Raw genomic sequence first — 19,581 nt, 5'->3', positions numbered from 1 at the left:
TAGCAGCAGCTCTTCCTAAAGATAATGCTTCCATCTGTCCCTTTAATAGGATTAGGATGGGGAAGGATTAAGGTCCATAAAAACAAAGTGGATCCTCCTTCATTCCCATGGCCCTGCGCCTCCTCCTTTGATTCTCCCATAGTCTCCTCAGCTACTGTTCTGGATAGAAACACCTTCTGGGAGCTGAAGTCTAAAGCTACATTATCCCATACATGGCCACTAACTTACATAAAATTACAGTTAATTAAATAAAATTAAATGTCTGGTTCTTCAGATGCATGAGCCACACACATTTCAACTGCTCAACAGTCACATGTGATGAGTGGCTATCATATCAGACAGAATAGGTGTAGGACATGTCCATCATCTAGGAAAATTATACTTCATGGACATGGTCTAGAAAGATCCCCCAGCCCCCTCCTTAGTGGGGCTTTAAACTTTGTGCCATTGGTAAAATCTTAGAAACAAAATGTATGCATGTAACTCTGTACAATTCTCTGGATGTATAAAGGAACAGTGATATTCAGTATATAATTTCATTTGAAGATCATCACCTATGGAGTTCACATAGGCTTTAGGCTTCTCCATGAGTTCTACTGCTGGGCCAGGAGCCACGGCTCACACCTGTAATCGCAGCACTATAGGAGGCTGAAGTGAGTGGACCACCTGAGGTCAGGAGTTGGAGACCAGCCTGACCAACACAGTGAAACCCCATCTCTACAAAAAATACAAAATTAGCCAGGCATGGTGGTGCATGCCTGTAATCCCAGCTACATGGGAGGCTGAGGCAGGAGAATCACTTGGACCCAGGAGACGGAGGTTGCAGTGAGCAGAGATTCTGCCATTGCACTCCAGCCTGGGCAACAAGAACAAAACTCTGTCTCAAAAAAAAAAAGAGTTCCACTGCCTAGAATACTTTGGGAAATGTACGACTCTACCTTGCCAGCCCTTCCTGATTAACTTATCCTCTTTATAGATTTTATTTTACTAGTTCCTTTCACTCACGTTTCTCTATAGTCTTTCAATATTCCTCTAGCACAGCAAGAAAATCTTTGTGACCAATGGTCTGGAAAACTTTACAGAAATCAAACATCCAACAAGTTTACCACTGAGTATGGAAGGCTTTAGGCTTGACTGCATCCACTACAGTCACAGGCTACCTGGTGAGCTGAATGGCAAGGCTAGAACAATGCACAGTCCTCTCATGCATGCTTTTCTACCAAGCAAGTACAGGTGAATTCTAATGAGTGAAAAGGGGACACGCTGAGATTCTACCAAGTCTTTTCCCTTGGTTCCAAACCCGGGTCACATTTAACTGGTGAAGGAGAGAGAAAAGAAGCAAGAGCAAGAACCTTGCCTCAGAAGACAAAGCATTTTTAGGATTAACAGATATTCAAGGATTGTATTAAACAAGGAAACTAAAAAAAAAAAACCTAAAACCTTAAAAACTAAACCAACATGAATGACTTAGGTCAAAGACTTTAACACTAAATGGAACATACACAATATTCTAAGAACTGAGATCAAAATTAATAGAAGATAAAATTTGCAGGCCAGCACAGTGGCTCACATCTGCAATCTCAGCACTTTGGGAGCCCGAGGCAGGCAATCACTTGAGGTCAAGAGATCAAGACGAGCCTGGCCAACATGCTGAAACCCCGTCTCTACTAATAATACAAAAATTAGCCGGGTGTGATGGTATACACCTGTAATTCCAGCTACTCAGGAGGCTGAGGCAGGAGAAACGCTTGAACCCAGGAGACAGAGGTTGCAGTGAGCCGAGATCGCACCACTGCACTCCAGTCTGGGCAACAAGAGCGAAACTCCGTCTCTTAAAATATATATATATACACACATAAACATATACATATATATGTTGCAAACAAGTCAGCCATTTTCTACCACTAAGTAGTAGTTCTTCTTTTGCTGTTATTTTAAAATCTGAAAATTCACTAACCTGTTTGGCTACTTGCAGTTTCTCAAATCATGGAAACCATTCTGAAACTGAGATGATATGCATAAGCTCTCAAAAAGCATTCCACAATAATCTATTCATTATACTACCTCACAGAAGAAATTAGTATTCCTAAAAACAGGAGGTCATTTAAAAACTAAACACGGTATGTCAAAGCTTTGAAAGAACACCCGTGAAGAGGGTGGGAAAAAAAGAGGGCTCTACCCCTCTCTCCTGTTCTCACAGTCTCCTAGAAATGACACCTTTAAAATAAATAATTAAAAATTAAAACATAAATGGGGAAATGGAGTTGAGGGAGAAGTGTTTTAAAAAGCAGCTTTAATCTCCCTCACATAAAACTTTTCTCACTCCGGCAATTGCAATAATCTACAGCCTGACAGACTATCTCCGACCCCAACACATGCCCTCTTCAGGTTGCCTGCAATTTGCTGCCCACTTGCACATTCAAGGGAGGGAGTGTTTCTAGGGAAGCACATTTAAATAACTGCAGGAAATGCATGCTAACCAACTATTAAGTATTAATCAATCTAGCCCTTCAATCATAAATACAAACCATCCAAAGATCAGAAGATAATTAGGGAAAAGGAATAGCACAAATGAGAAGCAAGAAAATGAGTCAGGTCAGGTACGGTGGCTCACGCCTGTAAGTAATCCCAGCACTTTGGGAGGCCGAGGCAGGTGGATTACTTGAGGTCAGGAGTTCGAGATCAGTCTGGCCAACATGGCAAAACCCAGTCTCTACTAAAAATACAAAAAGTAGCTGGGTGTGGTGGTGCGCACCTGTAATCCCAGTGACTCAGGAGGCTGAGGCAGGAGAATCGCTTGAACCTGGGAGATGGGAGGTTGCAGTGAGCTGAGATCGGATCACTGCACCCCAGCCTGGGCAACAGAGCAAGACTCCATCTCAAAAAAAAAAGAAAATGAGTCAACTAACCCCAAAAGTAACATTAATAATTCAGGGAAGAAAAGAGAAAGTTTTGGCCGGGCGCGGTGGCTCAAGCGGCCGGGCGCGGTGGCTCAAGCCTGTAATCCCAGCACTTTGGGAGGCCGAGACGGGCGGATCACGAGGTCAGGAGATCGAGACCATCCTGGCTAACACGGTGAAACCCCGTCTCTACTAAAAAAAAAAAAAACAAAAAAAAACTAGCCGGGCCAGGTGGCGGGCGCCTGTAGTCCCAGCTACTCGGGAGGCTGAGGCAGGAGAATGGCGTAAACCTGGGAGGCGGAGCTTGCAGTGAGCTGAGATCCGGCCACTGCACTCCAGCCCGGGCGACAGAGCGAGACTCCGTCTCAAAAAAAAAAAAAAAAAGAAAAGAGAAAGTTTTTTTTAACAAGTTATTTGCTTTTTTAAATGCAATTCAAGAAGATGTGGCAAATATAAAACATGAATAAGCTTCTATAGATAAGAAAGAATCAGAACAAAAAGGGTTCTTGAAATTAAAACTATAATTTTCCAAATTAAAAAATGCAGCGATGGACAAGATGAATTATAAAAGTAGAAGCTTTAGATGAATTTAAAGATCTGGGAAGAGAAAAGGAGATAGAGAGTGGTAGGGAAAGGTACAGAGACATATATTATAAATTCAAGAAGCTCATCCATTTAATAGCAGTGGCAAAGAGAAGAAGAGATTTGGATGGGAACAAAATAATAGAAGATAATGCCTCTGGGCTAAGAAAACAGAATGCAAGGGGCCAACGGGTGCCAAGCCAGAAGAATGAGGAAGGACCCACATCTAGATACATATAGGGAAATTTCAGGACTCCAAGGACAGAGAAAATTCTAGAGGGGGAAAAAATGAGACTGACATCAGACTTCTATCAGCAGTAGTGGGGGCTAGAAGATAATGAAATAATTTATATAAAGTTGTGAGGAATAAGATTTTACAGTATATTTCATAAAACTAAGATAGCATAGATACTGATGAACATAACAGAAAAGGTTACCATTAAACTATGACATGTCATTGATTATAAAACACATTCCCATTTCAAAGATGTTAAAATTTTGCAGGTGGGGAGGCGGGGAGTGTAACTTACTATTGATGAAATAACAATGCCTATATTCAGACAAATTATCCATCAATATGAGGATAAAAGAAAGACATTTTCAAAAACTCTGTAAGTCTACTATCTATGCCTCCTCCATGAAAATCTTACTTGACCAAGTACTCCAACATATCAAGGAGAAAATCTATGTGGATAACAGTACCACAGGAGTCATGTATGAGTGTTAGAACTACAAGAAGTATAAAAATATATACATGTTTCATTAAACTGAGATGCTTAAAGAGTATCACATTTAAAGAGCAAAGTTTTCAGGACATTTGGTGATTCCTTTCTATGGGTCTGCCCATGCTACTAGTTGTGGAAAGAGTAACATTTACATAATCTTACTACCATGCAAATGTCATTCACTAATTTGCAATTTTTAGAAGCAATCTGTAGATGAAGCATGAGAAACTCAAGAGTTAAGAAATAGAATATAAATAATACAAATAGCATTACTAGACAAAACCCAACAAATGGGACTGACACAGCCAAGCACTTCATCTTTTACGCGGTCTTGTCAGCAGATGCTGTCCAAAATTGATAAATCAAGAAATAGAGACGTATGCGTATTTTAAATTGTTGGCCATAATTGTTTCTAAGGAATAGACTTCATTTTTGTTATCTCATATTCTAATTCTTTCCTTTTTTTGCTGTGTACATGCATGGGGAAAAAAAAATCACCCACACTGTCCAAAGGTGGACTTGGAAAAGTTCCCAGAATGTCATAGCATCTCTCTAAATAAGAGCTGTCTCATTCTACCTTTAAAAAAAAAAAAAAGCAAACAAGTTTTCCAAAGATTGGTAGGTCTCACTTCCATATATATACCAAAAAGAGATAAACTGATTTATTTCTAATGTCACAGAACCAGTTTTATCCCCCCCAAAAGTTAATACACTGGAAGCTGTACCTGATAGGTCCTTAGAACACGTAGCTAGCTTTTCCAAGTGACTGTTGATTTTCTCGATGGCTTTGAAGTTCTTATTCCTCTTCAGGACATCCACAACAGACCGAGACTGTCGATCCAGCAAAGTGGGATCTGCCCCAAAGCGCAGGAGCATCTGCACATCCTCTGTTTGTCCTAGGGCAGGCCAAAATGAGAAGGGGGGTTTGTCGTGGTTCCTTCCATAAGATGTCCCCATGAGTGCTCTTCTTCTCAATCTCCTCCCAAGCAGCCCAGAGCAAAAGAACTAGGGTCCTCTGTTTGTGGAGCCTCAACTGCTAGCCTCAGGTAGTCCACCCAACTCCCTGAAGCAAGGAGTTCTGTGGAGAGTGGGAAGGACAATAGCTTTCAAGAGGTTCAGAAGTGCGCTTCTGTCTACCTTTCTCCCCTCTCCTTGGTAACAAGCAAGGAGAGGGGGAATCTTGTTACTAGGCAACAGTTACAGCTGTAAGGATAACATCAAGCTGTGACTTCAGATTTCTTTATTCCCTAGAGAGGAAACAAAATATTCTTCCAGGAGAAAAGTCTGCCTGGAGACAGGACATGAAAGCAGTGATTGCTTTGGCATCAGGGGCTGTTTTGTTGTCACTGTTACCACCCTCCTAGCCCCAACTCCCTGGATGCCAACTCCATTTGCTGCTCTGATGTATCTATTTGCCAAGCATCAAGGTATGTCTGTGGTCACAGATCCAACTGTTTGCAGAATGAAACAGGTATATCCCTGGGGGTACACAGACTTAAATGGGCACAGAAAGTTAAATGAATCAATGCCTAATCTCCGACTTCCATAGGTAAGCTTTCCTAAAATTCACCTCCTGAGAAGGCAACTGCCCTTCTCCCACTTTACAAAAAAAAAAAAAAAAATTAAGTCATATTTCCTGCCCATCGAGAATCTCACTGTGGTAGGTAGAATTCTAAGCCCCCAAGATTTCTGACCTGCTGTGCATCCACACCTTTTCCCAGTTATTCAATCAAATACTAGCCTGGGTCCTGCTGTGATGAAACTTTGCAAATGAAACAAAGGTCCCAAATCAGTTTACCTTAATATAGGGAGATTATCCAGAGAGATCTGACCTAATCACATGAGTCCTAAAGGTTAAAGTTCTAGAGGTCAGAGATTCAGAGTATGAGAGGGATTTGATGCACAAGAAATTCTCCTCTGCTGGTTTTGAAGATACAGGAGACAGGACAAGGAATGTGTGTGGCCTGCAGAAGCCAAGAACAGCCTCGCTAATATAACCAGAGCAGCCTGTAGCTAGTAACCAGCAGAGAAACTGGGATGTCAATCAACAATGGCAAAGAACTGGATTCTTCCACAACCATGTGAGCTTAAAAGACGACCCAGAACTCCAAATGAGAACATAGTCAAAGCCAACACCTTCAGCCTTGCAAGACACTGAGCAGAAAACTCAGTCACATCATGTCACTCTACTGACCTAGAGAACTGTGGGCTAATAAATGAGTGTTGTTTCAAGCCACTAAGTGTATGGTGACACAGCATAACTATAATATACTGCCCCAAAGGGGGTTAAAAACTCCTCACCTACAAGGTATCAACCCAAAGGACAATTAAAACTAACTGATACCTGCAAAAACTCTTTTAAAAGGCACTACATAATCTATCCTTACCTACTTCCCCCCAGAAATTTATTTTTATGTTTAAAAATTATAGAAATTTTACTATATTTATGTTGTTTTCATAAGCTTCATATTGATAATTAGTAATAATTCAATCCAGAAAAAAAGTAATGCTTACAGCCTTACAATCACAGAAATGTTGGAAGGACGTCATTTCCATTCTATTAAATACAAGTAAAGAAGTGAAGTAACAGTTTTATTTTAAAATATCCATGTGTACAAAATTACACAAATTCCACATGTCAACTTAAATACCTACAGAGAGGTACACAGATTTTCAAAATTCTTCAAGGGGATAAGGAAGCAAAATTTGAAAACCGCCAACAAATTAGACTTATTTTTTTGTCTCGTCAGTATCCATTCTCCCTTTTTCTGAGAACCACCCAGTTTTCCTTTGAGAATGCACCTCCTCTCTCTCAGCCTTACCTGATATGATGGTGTGAACACCAGACAGACAGACACACACCCCTGTGACAACCACATTCTCTACCATTTCACCAATGCTCAGGTCCAGGGGCTAACACTTAACCAGGATCTGGCCACTCAGACCATTCTGTTCTTCTGGCTCTGTCCCATACCCTCTGCCAGGGGCTAAATCCTGGCCAGGGCCTTGCCAATGAGATCATTCCATTCTTCTGGCTCTAGTGATTCACTGGTTCATAGAGGACACGTGACCAAAGTCAGGTCACGAAGACACACTAGGAGGACTTGTACTAAGCTATTGGGAGGAGGCATCCTCTTTGACTGAGACTGACAAATTGGCAGAAAGTAAGCCTGAAGGTTCTGGTGGCCTTAACTGAAAGGCAGCCTGTCTAAAAACAAAACTAACAGAAAGAAGAAATAACCACAAATCGCTATTGATGAAAACAAACAAACGCAACAACTCTCCCAACAACACTTTCAAAATGAACATATCAAACTTGATTTTCATTAGAACGTAATTATTTCTTCACACAAAGGACTAAGAGGCAAGACAGACTCTTGAAGACAGCTTTGGAGCAAGCAACTGAACCAAACTCTGGAGTCTTCAGTCATATGAGACAATAAATTATCCTTCTTGCCTAAACCAGTTTGAATGTAGCTTCTAATCAAGACACATGCAATGATCCAACCTCACTTCTTCAATTTTAGGAGCTAACCATATCTAGACTTGGGTTCTGCTGCTGCCCAGCTCTGGTGAGTTCCTGAGCCCCTGCCGTCCTGGGCCTCTCAAATCTATACGCACCAGAGCCAAAGTGACCATTGTAACAACAAGCACCCACCAAACTACAAACAAAGCTGAAGATTTCTAAGGCCCAACTGATGCTGCAATTTTTTCAAATGGGTTTAAAATTTAGGCCAACTTAAATAATCTGGAGAGTTATTGATTCTCTATGTACCAAAAAATACTTAAGAAGGAGATAATAAATTCAGTGTTCAGGCAACATTTCTGGGGTTTAAGTTATCAATAGCTTTCAAAATCCAAATACATACCAATATGCTAGCACATCTTAAACATATATGCTTTTACTTGTACATCATAAAATATTTGCAGGAAAAAAATCTAATATATTAGTAACATTCATTCCTTGGTGCCTAATGGACAGAGAAGAATAGAGACCCTTGATGTATACATTTTGTACCTTTTGGTTTTTTAATATATTTAAAATTTAAATAAAATTAAAATATATCCAAATAAATAGCATGTACAATTCCTTCAAACGAGCAACTTCTTAACTAGGAAATCACCCTATAGATACAACCCCACTGATTCACAAACATGTACATAAAAGAATGGTCTCCAAGCATTATTTTCAATTGCAAAGTGAACTAAAATACATTTAACCATCTATCAGTATGAGCTGTTAAAAAAATGAAACTGCCATGCCGATACTATTAGGGAAAGATGACTAAGATACATTGTTGCTGAACAGAATGTAGAGTGTACCTACATTTATATTTAAAAGGGAAAATACTGGCATTATAAAAATACATTACTGGCAAAACTCACAAAAAATGTTTTAGTAGTTGATTTTGTAGAAAGAGATTTACTTTTTATCACATTCTTTGAAAGTGTCTGAATTTTTTAAAGGAGTATAAAACTATGAAACTATGTATTGTCCATCGTTCACCAGTATTTTAAATAATAAACGATATACAGTTGGATAACATTCTGGTTAATACCAAATTGTTTATCCTGGCTTCTGCTGAACCAGTAAAACAAATACTGAAAAGACTGAGCATACATGTGAGGAATGAGTTGAGGTAAAGAAAAAACATGCAAGTCAATAGTTTAGATCAGGGGTCCCCAACCCCCCAGCTGTGGACAGGTGCTGGTCAGTGGCCTGTTAGGAAGCGGGCCTCACGGTAGGAGGTGTGTGGAGGAGAGCGAGCATCACCGCCTGAGATCCACCTCCTGTCAGATCAGCAGCAGCATTGGATTATCATAGGAGTGCAAACCCTATGGTGAACTGCACATGTGAGGCATCTAGGATCTATATTGCCACTCTTGAGAATCTAACTAATGCCTGGTAATCTCAGGTGGAACAATTTCATCCCAAAACCATCCTCTTCTCCCACCCCCAACTACACCCCACCATCTGTGGAAAAATTGTCTTGCACAAAACCAGTCCCTGGTGCCAAAAAGGATGGGGACTGCTGGATTAGATTACAAGAGTTTGTTCACTCATTTACAGCTGCAGGTCCTAAACTGCCAACATCTCTAACCATCTGATTAGTTTCCATGAGCCACATCTTAGATATTCCACGAATCATGACCTTTTAGTCAATGTAGCAACAGGGATTTCAACTTACATGTTCTTACCTGTAAGTGAGGGCTACACAACTAGAATACACGGATACCAGGAGGGAAACAACAGACACTAGGGCCCACTTGAGAGTGGAAGGTGTAAGGAGGGAGAGGATCAAAAAAAACACTTATCAGCTACTATACTTATTACTCAGGTGATGAAATGATCTGTACACAAAACCCCTATGACATGCAGTTTACCTATATAATAAACCTACACATGTACCCCCCGAACCTAAAATAAAAGTTCAAAACAAAAAAGAAAGAAAAAAAATGGCTCACTAAAAGAATCTTTTTAAATGCCCATTTAACTGTCTTGTTTAATTAAAACTGTACTAGGATTTTCCTAGTTTCCTCATCCTGGATAGGGAGGCTGCTGGGTTGTTGGCAATAATAAAATTTTTCTTTAAGGAATTTTGCTAACAAACCATTGCATTTTTAGATATAAATGCTTTTAAATTATCAATTTAAATTGCCTGATTAATTAGAATCATTTATTTCACTTGATATACATGGCTTCGGGAAAATTTTCAATTTACCTGGAAGTGACTTATCCCTTGGGTTGCTCAGAATGATTGCATATTAGAAACATGGGCTTCCCTGTGACTTTTGTTTTGGCAATTGTTTAAAGAAAAAGAAAGAAAACCATTTACATATGCATACACAAAACAAAACAACCAGAATGATCCTCAGGCTTATGAGAAGCCAAGTTATGATTAATGACTATGAGAATTTCCCCCAACATTTAGAAAATCTGTTCTCTACTGCAGAGGAAATACTATACCATGGTATCGAATGTTCTTTACTGATAAAGGAAGCAACTACAGAGAGCTTTTGTTTCTTTGTTCAAAGTAACCAGTGCTATTGATGAAAAAAACAACAACAAGCCCAACAACTCTCCCAACACCATTTGAAAATGAACATATCAAACTTGATTTTCATTACAATGTAGTTGTTTCTTCACACTAGTAAATGAAAAACCAAGACCCAGATTTTATATTATACACACACATCATTATCATCATCATCATCATCTTCTGGACAAGAATGCCAAGTTAGTCTTTCTTCATAAAAAGCAATTACAATTTAAGAAAAATCCACACTTTTCTCTTTTGCCAGCATCAAGTTGGCCTCATTTGAATCTTTCCATCTCATGAGAAATATCAATTCTCCATTGCTGTCTGTGGCACCAATTATTCTTTCAGGATTAAGACCTCTAGCAAGCCCTCTTGGTTTCTCAGCAGCATCTTTTTCCTTCTTGGATTCGCTGTCATCAGATTTACTGTGAGATAAAGTATTTTGTAATTTCTTTTCTTTACTTAATTTGGGAATTAATAAATGCTTCAATTAACTCTGGAGAATATAAATTTTCTTCAGGTAACCAAGCATTGTTTCACGATATTCTTCCATCTGCAGGTCTGTAGCATCTGTAAATTCCTTCCACTTGAAGAAATAGCCACTTTCCCTTTCACTACATATCAATCTACTACTTTTTCCACCACAAATTCTCTAACTTTTTACTCTTTCCATTCTGTTTTTTTCCCCTTGTTTGCAATGTAGTTTAATTGGAGGCCATTTTCTTATTACACACTTGAAGAGCCACTATTCACTGCCTCTTAGCAGTTCTGGGTCATGGGTCTGTGGCATCTCCAACCCTGTGCACCTTAAGCTCAAGCCAGATCCAATGAACTTTTTTTTATCAAAAGCATGAACTTTCAATATTTTCCCCCTTTAAAATATTTTTTCAGTTGAGATACAGCTCAAATAACATAAAATCCATTCTTTTAAAGTGTATTATTTGCCCGGGTATGGTGGCTCATGCCGGTAATCCCAGCACTTTGGGAGGCCGAGGCAGGCAGATCACCTGAGCTCAGGAGTTCAAGACCAACCTGGCCAACATGGTGAAACACCGTCTCTACTAAAAATACAAAAATTAGCCAGGTGTGGTGGCATGTGCCTGTAGTCCCAGCTACTCGGGAGGCTGAGGCAGGAGAATAGCATGAACCCGGGAGGCAGAGCTTGCAGTGAGCAGGGATCACACCACTGCACTCTACTTGGGTGACAGAGTGAGATTCCATCGCAAAAAAAAAAAAAAAAAAATTAGCTAGGCACGGTGGCACATGTCTGTAGTCCCAGCTACTTGGGAGGCTGAAGCAGGAGAATCACTTGAACCCAGGAGGCAGAGGTTACAGTAAGCCGAGATCACATCACTGCACTCCAGCCTGGGTGACAGAAGGAGAATCTCTCTCAATAAATATAAACTGTATAATTTAATTAGTTTTAGTATATTTATGAAGTTGTACAACCATCACCACTATCCAATTCCAGAACATTTTCATCACCTCTAAAATAAATCTCATACACATTAAGTCGTTCTCTACTCCCCTAACCCCTGGCAACCAGTAATCCACTTTCTGTCTCTAGGATTTCCTTATTCTGGACATTTCATATCAACGAAATCATACAACATGTGGTCTTTTTTGTCTGCTTGTTTCACCTAGCATAACACTTGCAAGGTTCATCCGTGTTGTAGCATGTATTGGTACTTCCTTTTTATGGTTGAATAATATTCCCTTGCATGGATATGGCATATTTTGTTTATCCATTCCTCAGTTGACAGAGATTTGGGTTGTTTCCACTTTTCTGGCTATTGTGAATAATGTGGGTATGAATAACCATGTATAAGTTCTTATTTGGGCATGTTTACATTTTTTCTGGTATATACCTATGAGTGACATATTTGGTCTTATGGTAACTGTTTAACTTTCTGAGCAACTGTCAAACTGTTTTCCAAAGCAGATGCAGCATTTTTCTTACCCACCAGCAATGCATGAAGGATCCAAGTTTTCCATTTCCTTGTCAACATTTGTTATCTTTTTTTATTTTAGTCATCCTGGTGGGTATAAAGTGTACTGAAAATTTTTAAACTGGTTTTTAGAAAGGTATTCAAAGACGCCTATAACACATGAATAGGCAAAGAGATAAATAGAATAAAACAAAGTTCAGCATTAGTGGCATCTCAAATTACTGAGGTTAAGACAGACTTTTAAATAAATAGTACAGAGACAAATAGGTAATCATTTGGAAAAAAGTAAAGCTAGATTCTTACAATAAACTACAATGGACCAAGAATCTAACTGTAAAAAAATGAAACACTACAGGCACCTGAAGACAATACAGGTGAGTTCCTCTTTAACTTTGGTGTAAGGAAAGACTTTGTAATTCCAGATCTGGAGGCAATAAACAATAGATTGATAAATTTGACTATATAAAAAGAAAAACAAACTGCATGACAAAAAACACCAAAGTCAGAAGACAACTGACAAACTGGGAGAAAATAATTGCAATATATACCACGGACAAAAGCTAATGAGCAAAGAATTCTTAAAAATTGAGGACAAAGGACCAAAAACCATATAGAAAAATGGGAAAGAGACATGAACATATATATAATTCATAGTAAAAGGTATTAAAATGATTCTTTTTTTTTTTTTTTTTTTGAGACGGAGTCTCGCTCTGTCGCCCAGGCTGGAGTGCAGCGGCCTGATCTCAGCTCACTGCAAGCTCCGCCTCCTGGGTTCATGCCATTCTCCTGCCTCAGCCTCCCGAGTAGCTGGGACTACAGGCGCCCGCCACCTTGCCCGGCTAATTTTTTTTTTTTTTTTTTTTTTTTTTTTGTGACGGAGTCTCGCTGTGTCGCCCAGGCTGGAGTGCAGTGGCGCGATCTCGGCTCACTGCAAGCTCCGCCTCCCGGGTTCCCGCCATTCTCCCGCCTCAGCCTCCGAGTAGCTGGGACTACAGGCGCCCGCCACCGCGCCCGGCTAGTTTTTTTTTTTTTTTTTTTTTTTGTGACGGAGTCTTGCTGTGTCGCCCAGGCTGGAGTGCAGTGGCGCGATCTCGGCTCACTGCAAGCTCCGCCTCCCGGGTTCCCGCCATTCTCCCGCCTCGGCCTCCCAGTAGCTGGGACTACAGGCGCCCGCCACCGCGCCCGGCTAGTTTTTGTATTTTTAGTAGAGACGGGGTTGCACCGTGTTAGCCAGGAGGGTCTCGATCTCCTGACCTCGTGATCCGCCCGTCTCGGCCTCCCAAAGTGCTGGGATTACAGGCTTGAGCCACCGCGCCCGGCCAGTTTTTTGTATTTTTTAGTAGAGACGGGGTTTCACCAGGTTAGCCAGGATGGTCTCGATCTCCTGACCTCGTGATCCGCCCATCTCGGCCTCCAGAAGTGCTGGGATTACAGGCTTGAGCCACCGTGCCCGGCCTAAAATGATTCTTAAACACATTCTTAAAAGTGCAACCTCACACTTAATTAGAGAAATGCAAATTAAAACTATACTGAAAAAACAATTCTCACCTATGGGATCAGAAAACTTTTAAAAATAAGACAACAAATTCTACTGGTGAGACTGTTGTGAGAGAAGCACCCTCACACGTTGTTGGTGGTAACTCAAATTGGTACAACCCTCTCCTGGATGAAAAGATATTATCTAACAAAACTACATATGCATTTATACATATGAATTAATATGGAGTGATTTCCAGGACACACTCTCAGTGAAAAAAATCAGGTGAGGTGCAATGGCTCATGCCTGTAATCTCAGCATGTTGTGAGACCAAGGCAGGCAGATCACTTGAGCCCAGGAGTTTGAGACCAACCTGGAAAAAAAGGCAAAACTCTGTCTCTACCAATAACAACAAAAAAAATAGCCAGGCATGGTAGCACATATCTAGTCTTTGCTACTCAGGAGGCTGAGGTGGGAGGATCGCTTGAGCTTGGGTGGGTGAGGCTGCAGTGAGCCAAGACTGCACCTCTGCATTCCAGACTGGGTGATAGAGTGAGACCCTGTCTCAAAAAAAAAAAAAAAAAAAAAAAAAAAAAAAAAAAAAAAAAACCACACACACACAGAGAAAAGAAAAAAGAAGAAAGAAAAAGTAAAGTGACAAGGAGTAACTACACAACGTAACTCTTCATGAAAAAAAAGAAAAAAAGGAGGTATAAGAAAATAGCATGTGTGTGCTCATTGCTGCAAAAGAAATCCAGAAAGAATAGGCCTGAAATTAAAGAAACTGATAATCTATAAGACTGGATGGGCAGGGAGCAGCAAGGAGGAGGAAATGGAAATGGCCAGGGAGCAAGGATGAGAAGGAAGTGACATTTCTCTAAGCCAATTTTTTGTTAAGTTCTGACTCCTAGAATGATGGTAATATTTCACAGGCCCTTCATATACCCAAACTATAAACAAAATCAATCAGGATGTGGGGCGAATCAAAAAATGGAACACAATCACTAAAAAAATGAGTCTGAGTGTTCTACAAATTACTAACAAAACCATAGTAAAGGGGGTGGGAAAGAAAAGAACTACCAGTATCTTAAACGGATGCTCAAAGGCTAAAGACAAAAAATGCTGAATATAAATGAACATAAAATGAATACAAATCTAGTCAGTAAATGTGTTTCTCACAGAGGTATTATGGGTTACCTAGTCTGAAACTCATAGACTGAGTAAGTATAAATATATTGTAGATGAACAATGTTACAAATGAAAAAGACTGAATGATCATGGTGTTTGGACTGGAATCAGAGGTATCAGTATAAACTCATGGTTTTTAACATAGACATACGCAGAGAGATACAATAATACAGATATACAACTGTATTATTGATGTACATCTGTATTATACAGATCCTACATCTGATTATATACTACTTCATCAGTTAGTGCACATACACGTATGTCCTAGCTCTTATCTGCCGAGAAGTCCTAGAAACAATGACACTCCGCTTAGCAATGGCATACCTAGTACTAGATCTTGTTTCCTCTAACATTCTCCGACAGGAACCAGGGATCCTTAGAGAAGTGGATGATTCCAGGGCTGGGACAGGGAACACGCAATATGAACGTGGAACACCTTGTGGTGTCTGAAAGTAAGGAAGTGCTCAAATAAAGATGGGGACTTTTTGAAGGAACACAGGGGCCAGTCTGAAGAATGCCTTATGGCTAAAGCTGGAGCAATGTTAGCAACAAAATAAAGAATCATAGCATTGGATTTTATCCCATGGAATACAATAAATATCCGAGTCCATACTGAAATCATTAAATAATTGAATATACAGGGAGAAGGAACAGCTCTTCATTACAGAAGAATTCCAAGAAATAGGGTGGGCGTGGTAGCTCACGCCTGTGATCCCAGCACTTTGGGAGGCCCAGGCGGGTGAATCGCCTGAGGTCAAGAGATCGAGATCATCCTGGCCTACATGGTGAAACCCCATCTCTACTAAAAATACAAAAATTAGCTGGACGTGGTGGCACGCACCTGTAATCCCAGCTACTCGGGAGGCTGAGGCAGGAGAATCGCTTGAACCCAGGAGGTGGAGGTTGCAGCGAGCCCAGATTGCACCACTGCACTCCAGCCTGGAGACAGAGCGAGACTCTGTCTCGGAGGGCGGGGGAAGAAAATATTTCAAACAATAAATGTAGACAGAAAGAAGAAAAACTTCAAATCAACATTAATCAAACACCATAGTAATATCTGTAGCTGTCAAGATCTATCAATGGATAAAAAAATTAGTGGGCAGAAGTTTGAGGAGAAACAGGGTATGTGCACAGTTTCAAAGTATCCCCTCCAAGATACTCATTAACTACAAAAGAAAAGATAGTAATTTTAGAGTGGAGAAGCCCCACACATCACACCTTGACCAATAACCAAGGTTAATATGATAAGAATTATTGACATCATGAACCCCTTGGTACGATTCACTGAGGACACAAAATCATTTCTGTAATATTGTTACCAAAAACACGTAACTTTATTCCAGTCATAACAGAATATCAAACAAACCAAAATTGATAGTCTACCAAATAACTGACTACTACTCTCTGAAAGGGTCAAGGTAACAAAAGGCAAGGAAAGACTGAGGAATGGTCACAGACTACAGAACACTAAGGAGACAAAAACTAAATGCAATGTGGGATCCTGGAACAGAAAAGGTACGTTAGTAAAAAAAAGCTAGTAAATTCATATGCGGTCTGTATATTAGTGGACAGTATTATATCAATGTTAATTTCTTCATTTTGATAATTACACTTTGCTTTTATTTTATTTTTTAGAGACAGGGTCTCAGTCAATTGACCAGGCTGAATGCAGCAGCATGATCGTAGTTCACAGCAGCCTCGAACTCCTGGGCTCAAGCCATCTTCCCGCCTCAGCCTCCTGAGTAGCTAGGACTACGGGCCTGTGCCACCACACCCAGCTAATTTTTTTATGTTTATTTTTATAGAGACAGGATCTCACTATGTTGCCCAGGCTGGTCTCAAACTCCTGGGTTCAAGTGATCCTCCCACCTTGGCCTCCCATAGTGCTGGGATTACAGGCAGGAGGCACTGTGCTGGCCTAAACTTTGATTATATAACATGCTAACTTTATGAGGAGGCTGGGTGAGGGGAGTACAGAAAATCTCTGAACTATTTTTGCAACTTTTCTGTAAGTCTAAAATTAGTTCAAAATAAAACATTTAAGAAAACAGAGACAAGATTTTCCCTGATGAAAAAGAGGAAGATGAAGAGGGTTTGGGAGAAAGCAGAAGGAGAAGGGGCCTGTGAAAGGTGAGAAGCCTCCTTCGTTGGAGGTCATAGTGGAAGCCTATGTTGACATCCATATGAAGGAAGAAAAGGTCTTCTTTTTTTTTTTTTTTTTTTTTTTTTTTTAGGCAGGAACTTGCTCTGTCACCCAGGCTGAAATGCAGTGGTGCGATCTTAGCTCACTTCAACCTCTGCCTCCCAAGTTCAAGTGATTCTCCTGCCTCAGTTTCCCGAGTAACTAGGACTACAGGTGCCCACCATCACTCCCAGTTAATTTTGCCATGTTGCCCAGGCTGGTCTCAAACTCCTGGGCTCAAGTGATCCACCCACCTTAGCCTCCCAAAGTGCTAGGATTACAGGTGTAAGCCACCACTCCCAGCCAGCCCTCTGTTTACTTCACATTTTATCCTCCCAACTTTCAGAAAGTTAGGGTTTCTGTATTAGAACTAGTATAAAATTGTTATTCTAAGCCACATACAGGTTAGAGTCTAAGCCACATATGGCTGTAGAGCATTTGAAATGCATGAGATGTGGTGAAAGGAGTGAAACACATGCTAGATTTCAAAGACAGTACGAAACAAAAAATAAAGAGAAAAATGGCTGGGCACGGTGGCTCACACCTGTAATCCCAGCATTTTGGGAGGCTGAGGCAGGTAGACCACAAAGTCGGGAAATCAAGACCATCCTGGCTAACATGCTGAAACCCCATCTCTACTAAAAATACAATAAATTAGCCGGACATAGTGGCACGTGCCTGTACTCCCAGCTGCTTGGGAGGCTGAGGTAGGTGTTGACAGCTACAGGTACTACTATGGTCTTTGATTAATGTTGATTTAAAATTTTTGTTCCTTCTGTCTATGTTTATTATTTTGTTTTGGTTTTTTTTTTTTTTTTTTTTTTTTTGAGATGGAGTCTCCCTCTGTCACCCAGGCTGGAGTGCAGTGGCACAATCTCAGCTCACTGCAAGCTCCACCTCCTGGGTTCAAGCGATTCTTCTACCTCAGACTCCCGAGTAGCTGGGACTATAAGTGCATGCCATTATGCCACATGCATGTCAGGAGACCTGGAGATGTGTTTTTTGCAAATCAAAGAGTCAAACAGGAAGTATTTTTTCTTGAAGATTTGCAGGGTAGAGATATGTAAAGAGAGCACAACGATTGTTGTGGCACATTCTTTAACCATAAATTACTAGGCTAATGTTAGGTTTAGCATAGTGGTATGCTAAGACCCAGTTCATATCAGTTCACAAGAGCCAATTGTTTAATGTCCAGAAATGTTGCAAGCTGGTTGATAAAAATTATAATTAAAAAAATTCTATGACAAACAAAACCCATCACTTCCTAATAATTTTTACTACATTTTGCTATTATCTATGATGAGGTTTCTTTACTTCTATCTTAATATGTATCTGTATGATAAAAATAAAATATAATAACGCCCTACCACACATCTCTTCCCAACTCTGTGTTGCATGACATCACATTGGTAGCATGAATTATGCCACTATGGGAGTATTTCCATGTTTGTCCAACCCATGGCCCACACAAATTCGTAAATTTTCTTAAAACATTATGGGATTTGTGCACGGACCTTCTTTTTTTTTTTTTAAACTCATCAGCCATCTTTAGTATTACTGTATTTTATGTGTGGCCCAAGACAATTCTTATTCCAATGTGGCCCAGGGAAGCCAAAAGATCAGACACCCCTGATTATACCATGGAACTCAAGAAATGCTACAATGCAGGGCTTTTCTCTTGAAGAGCTAGTTGTTTGCCAGAATATCACTGTCTTTAAGAAGGGACTAAAACACAGAGAACATCCAAAGAACAGATAATAAATAACAAGGGTTAGGATGTGAAGAAGCTGGAATCATCATACACTGCCGGTGAGACAGTAAAACAGTACAGCCACTTTGGGAAACAGTCTGGCAATTCCTCAAAAGGTTAAACACAGTGTTACCATATGATCCAGCAATTCTCCTCCTGGGTATCTAGCTGGGAAAAATGAAAACAAACGCCCTGTACACAAATATTTACAGCAGCATTATTCATACTAGCCAGAGTGGAAACAACCCAAACACCCGTCAACTGAAGAACGAATAAACAAAACATGGTGTATTTATACAATAGAATATTATTTGGCAAGAAAAGGGAATTAAGTATTGATTCATTCTACAACACGGATAAACCTTGAAAATATGCTGGTGAAAGAAGCCAGTCACAAAAGGCCTTATATTCTATGATTCCACTTACATGAAATATCCAGAATAGGCAAATCCATAGAGACAAAAAGTGATGGTTGCTTAGGGCTTGGGGATGAGGGAAATGGAATGACTGCTAATGGATGTAGGGTTTCTTTTTAGGATGAAAAACGTTCTAAAATGTACTGTAATGATACTTGCACAGCTCTGAATAGATCAAAAAGCATTTAACTGTACACTTTAAACAGGTAAATTATATAGTATATGAATAACATTTCAATAAAGCTCACAAATCCACAGAACCCTTCTCCTTTGTTTCCCTAGATATAGGTTCCTAGGTCCCAGTTCAGTGGGAATGACATTAGAGAAACAAGCCTCGCTGGGCTCCTCCTGAGAGATGCTAAAGGGAG

At 40.1% G+C, this 19,581-nt stretch overlaps 1 protein-coding gene and 1 pseudogene across 3 annotated transcripts in view; both read right to left on the bottom strand.

Moving 5' to 3' along the window:
- TRANK1 (tetratricopeptide repeat and ankyrin repeat containing 1) overlaps window positions 1-19,581 on the bottom strand; it is a 118,630-nt gene that overhangs the window by 42,119 nt on the left and 56,930 nt on the right. For all 3 annotated transcript variants that reach the window (XM_030930868.1, XM_030930875.1, XM_030930880.1), the window contains one exon: window positions 4,933-5,103. In XM_030930868.1, coding sequence (XP_030786728.1) covers window positions 4,933-5,103 — 171 coding nt within the window. The remainder of the gene's footprint in view (window positions 1-4,932; window positions 5,104-19,581) is intronic.
- LOC115897612 lies at window positions 10,363-11,268 on the bottom strand (annotated as a pseudogene).

This window comes from Rhinopithecus roxellana, chromosome 1 (assembly GCF_007565055.1).
Source record: "Rhinopithecus roxellana isolate Shanxi Qingling chromosome 1, ASM756505v1, whole genome shotgun sequence".
NCBI lineage: Eukaryota > Metazoa > Chordata > Mammalia > Primates > Cercopithecidae > Rhinopithecus > Rhinopithecus roxellana.
This window is presented reverse-complemented; position numbering and strand designations above follow the sequence as displayed.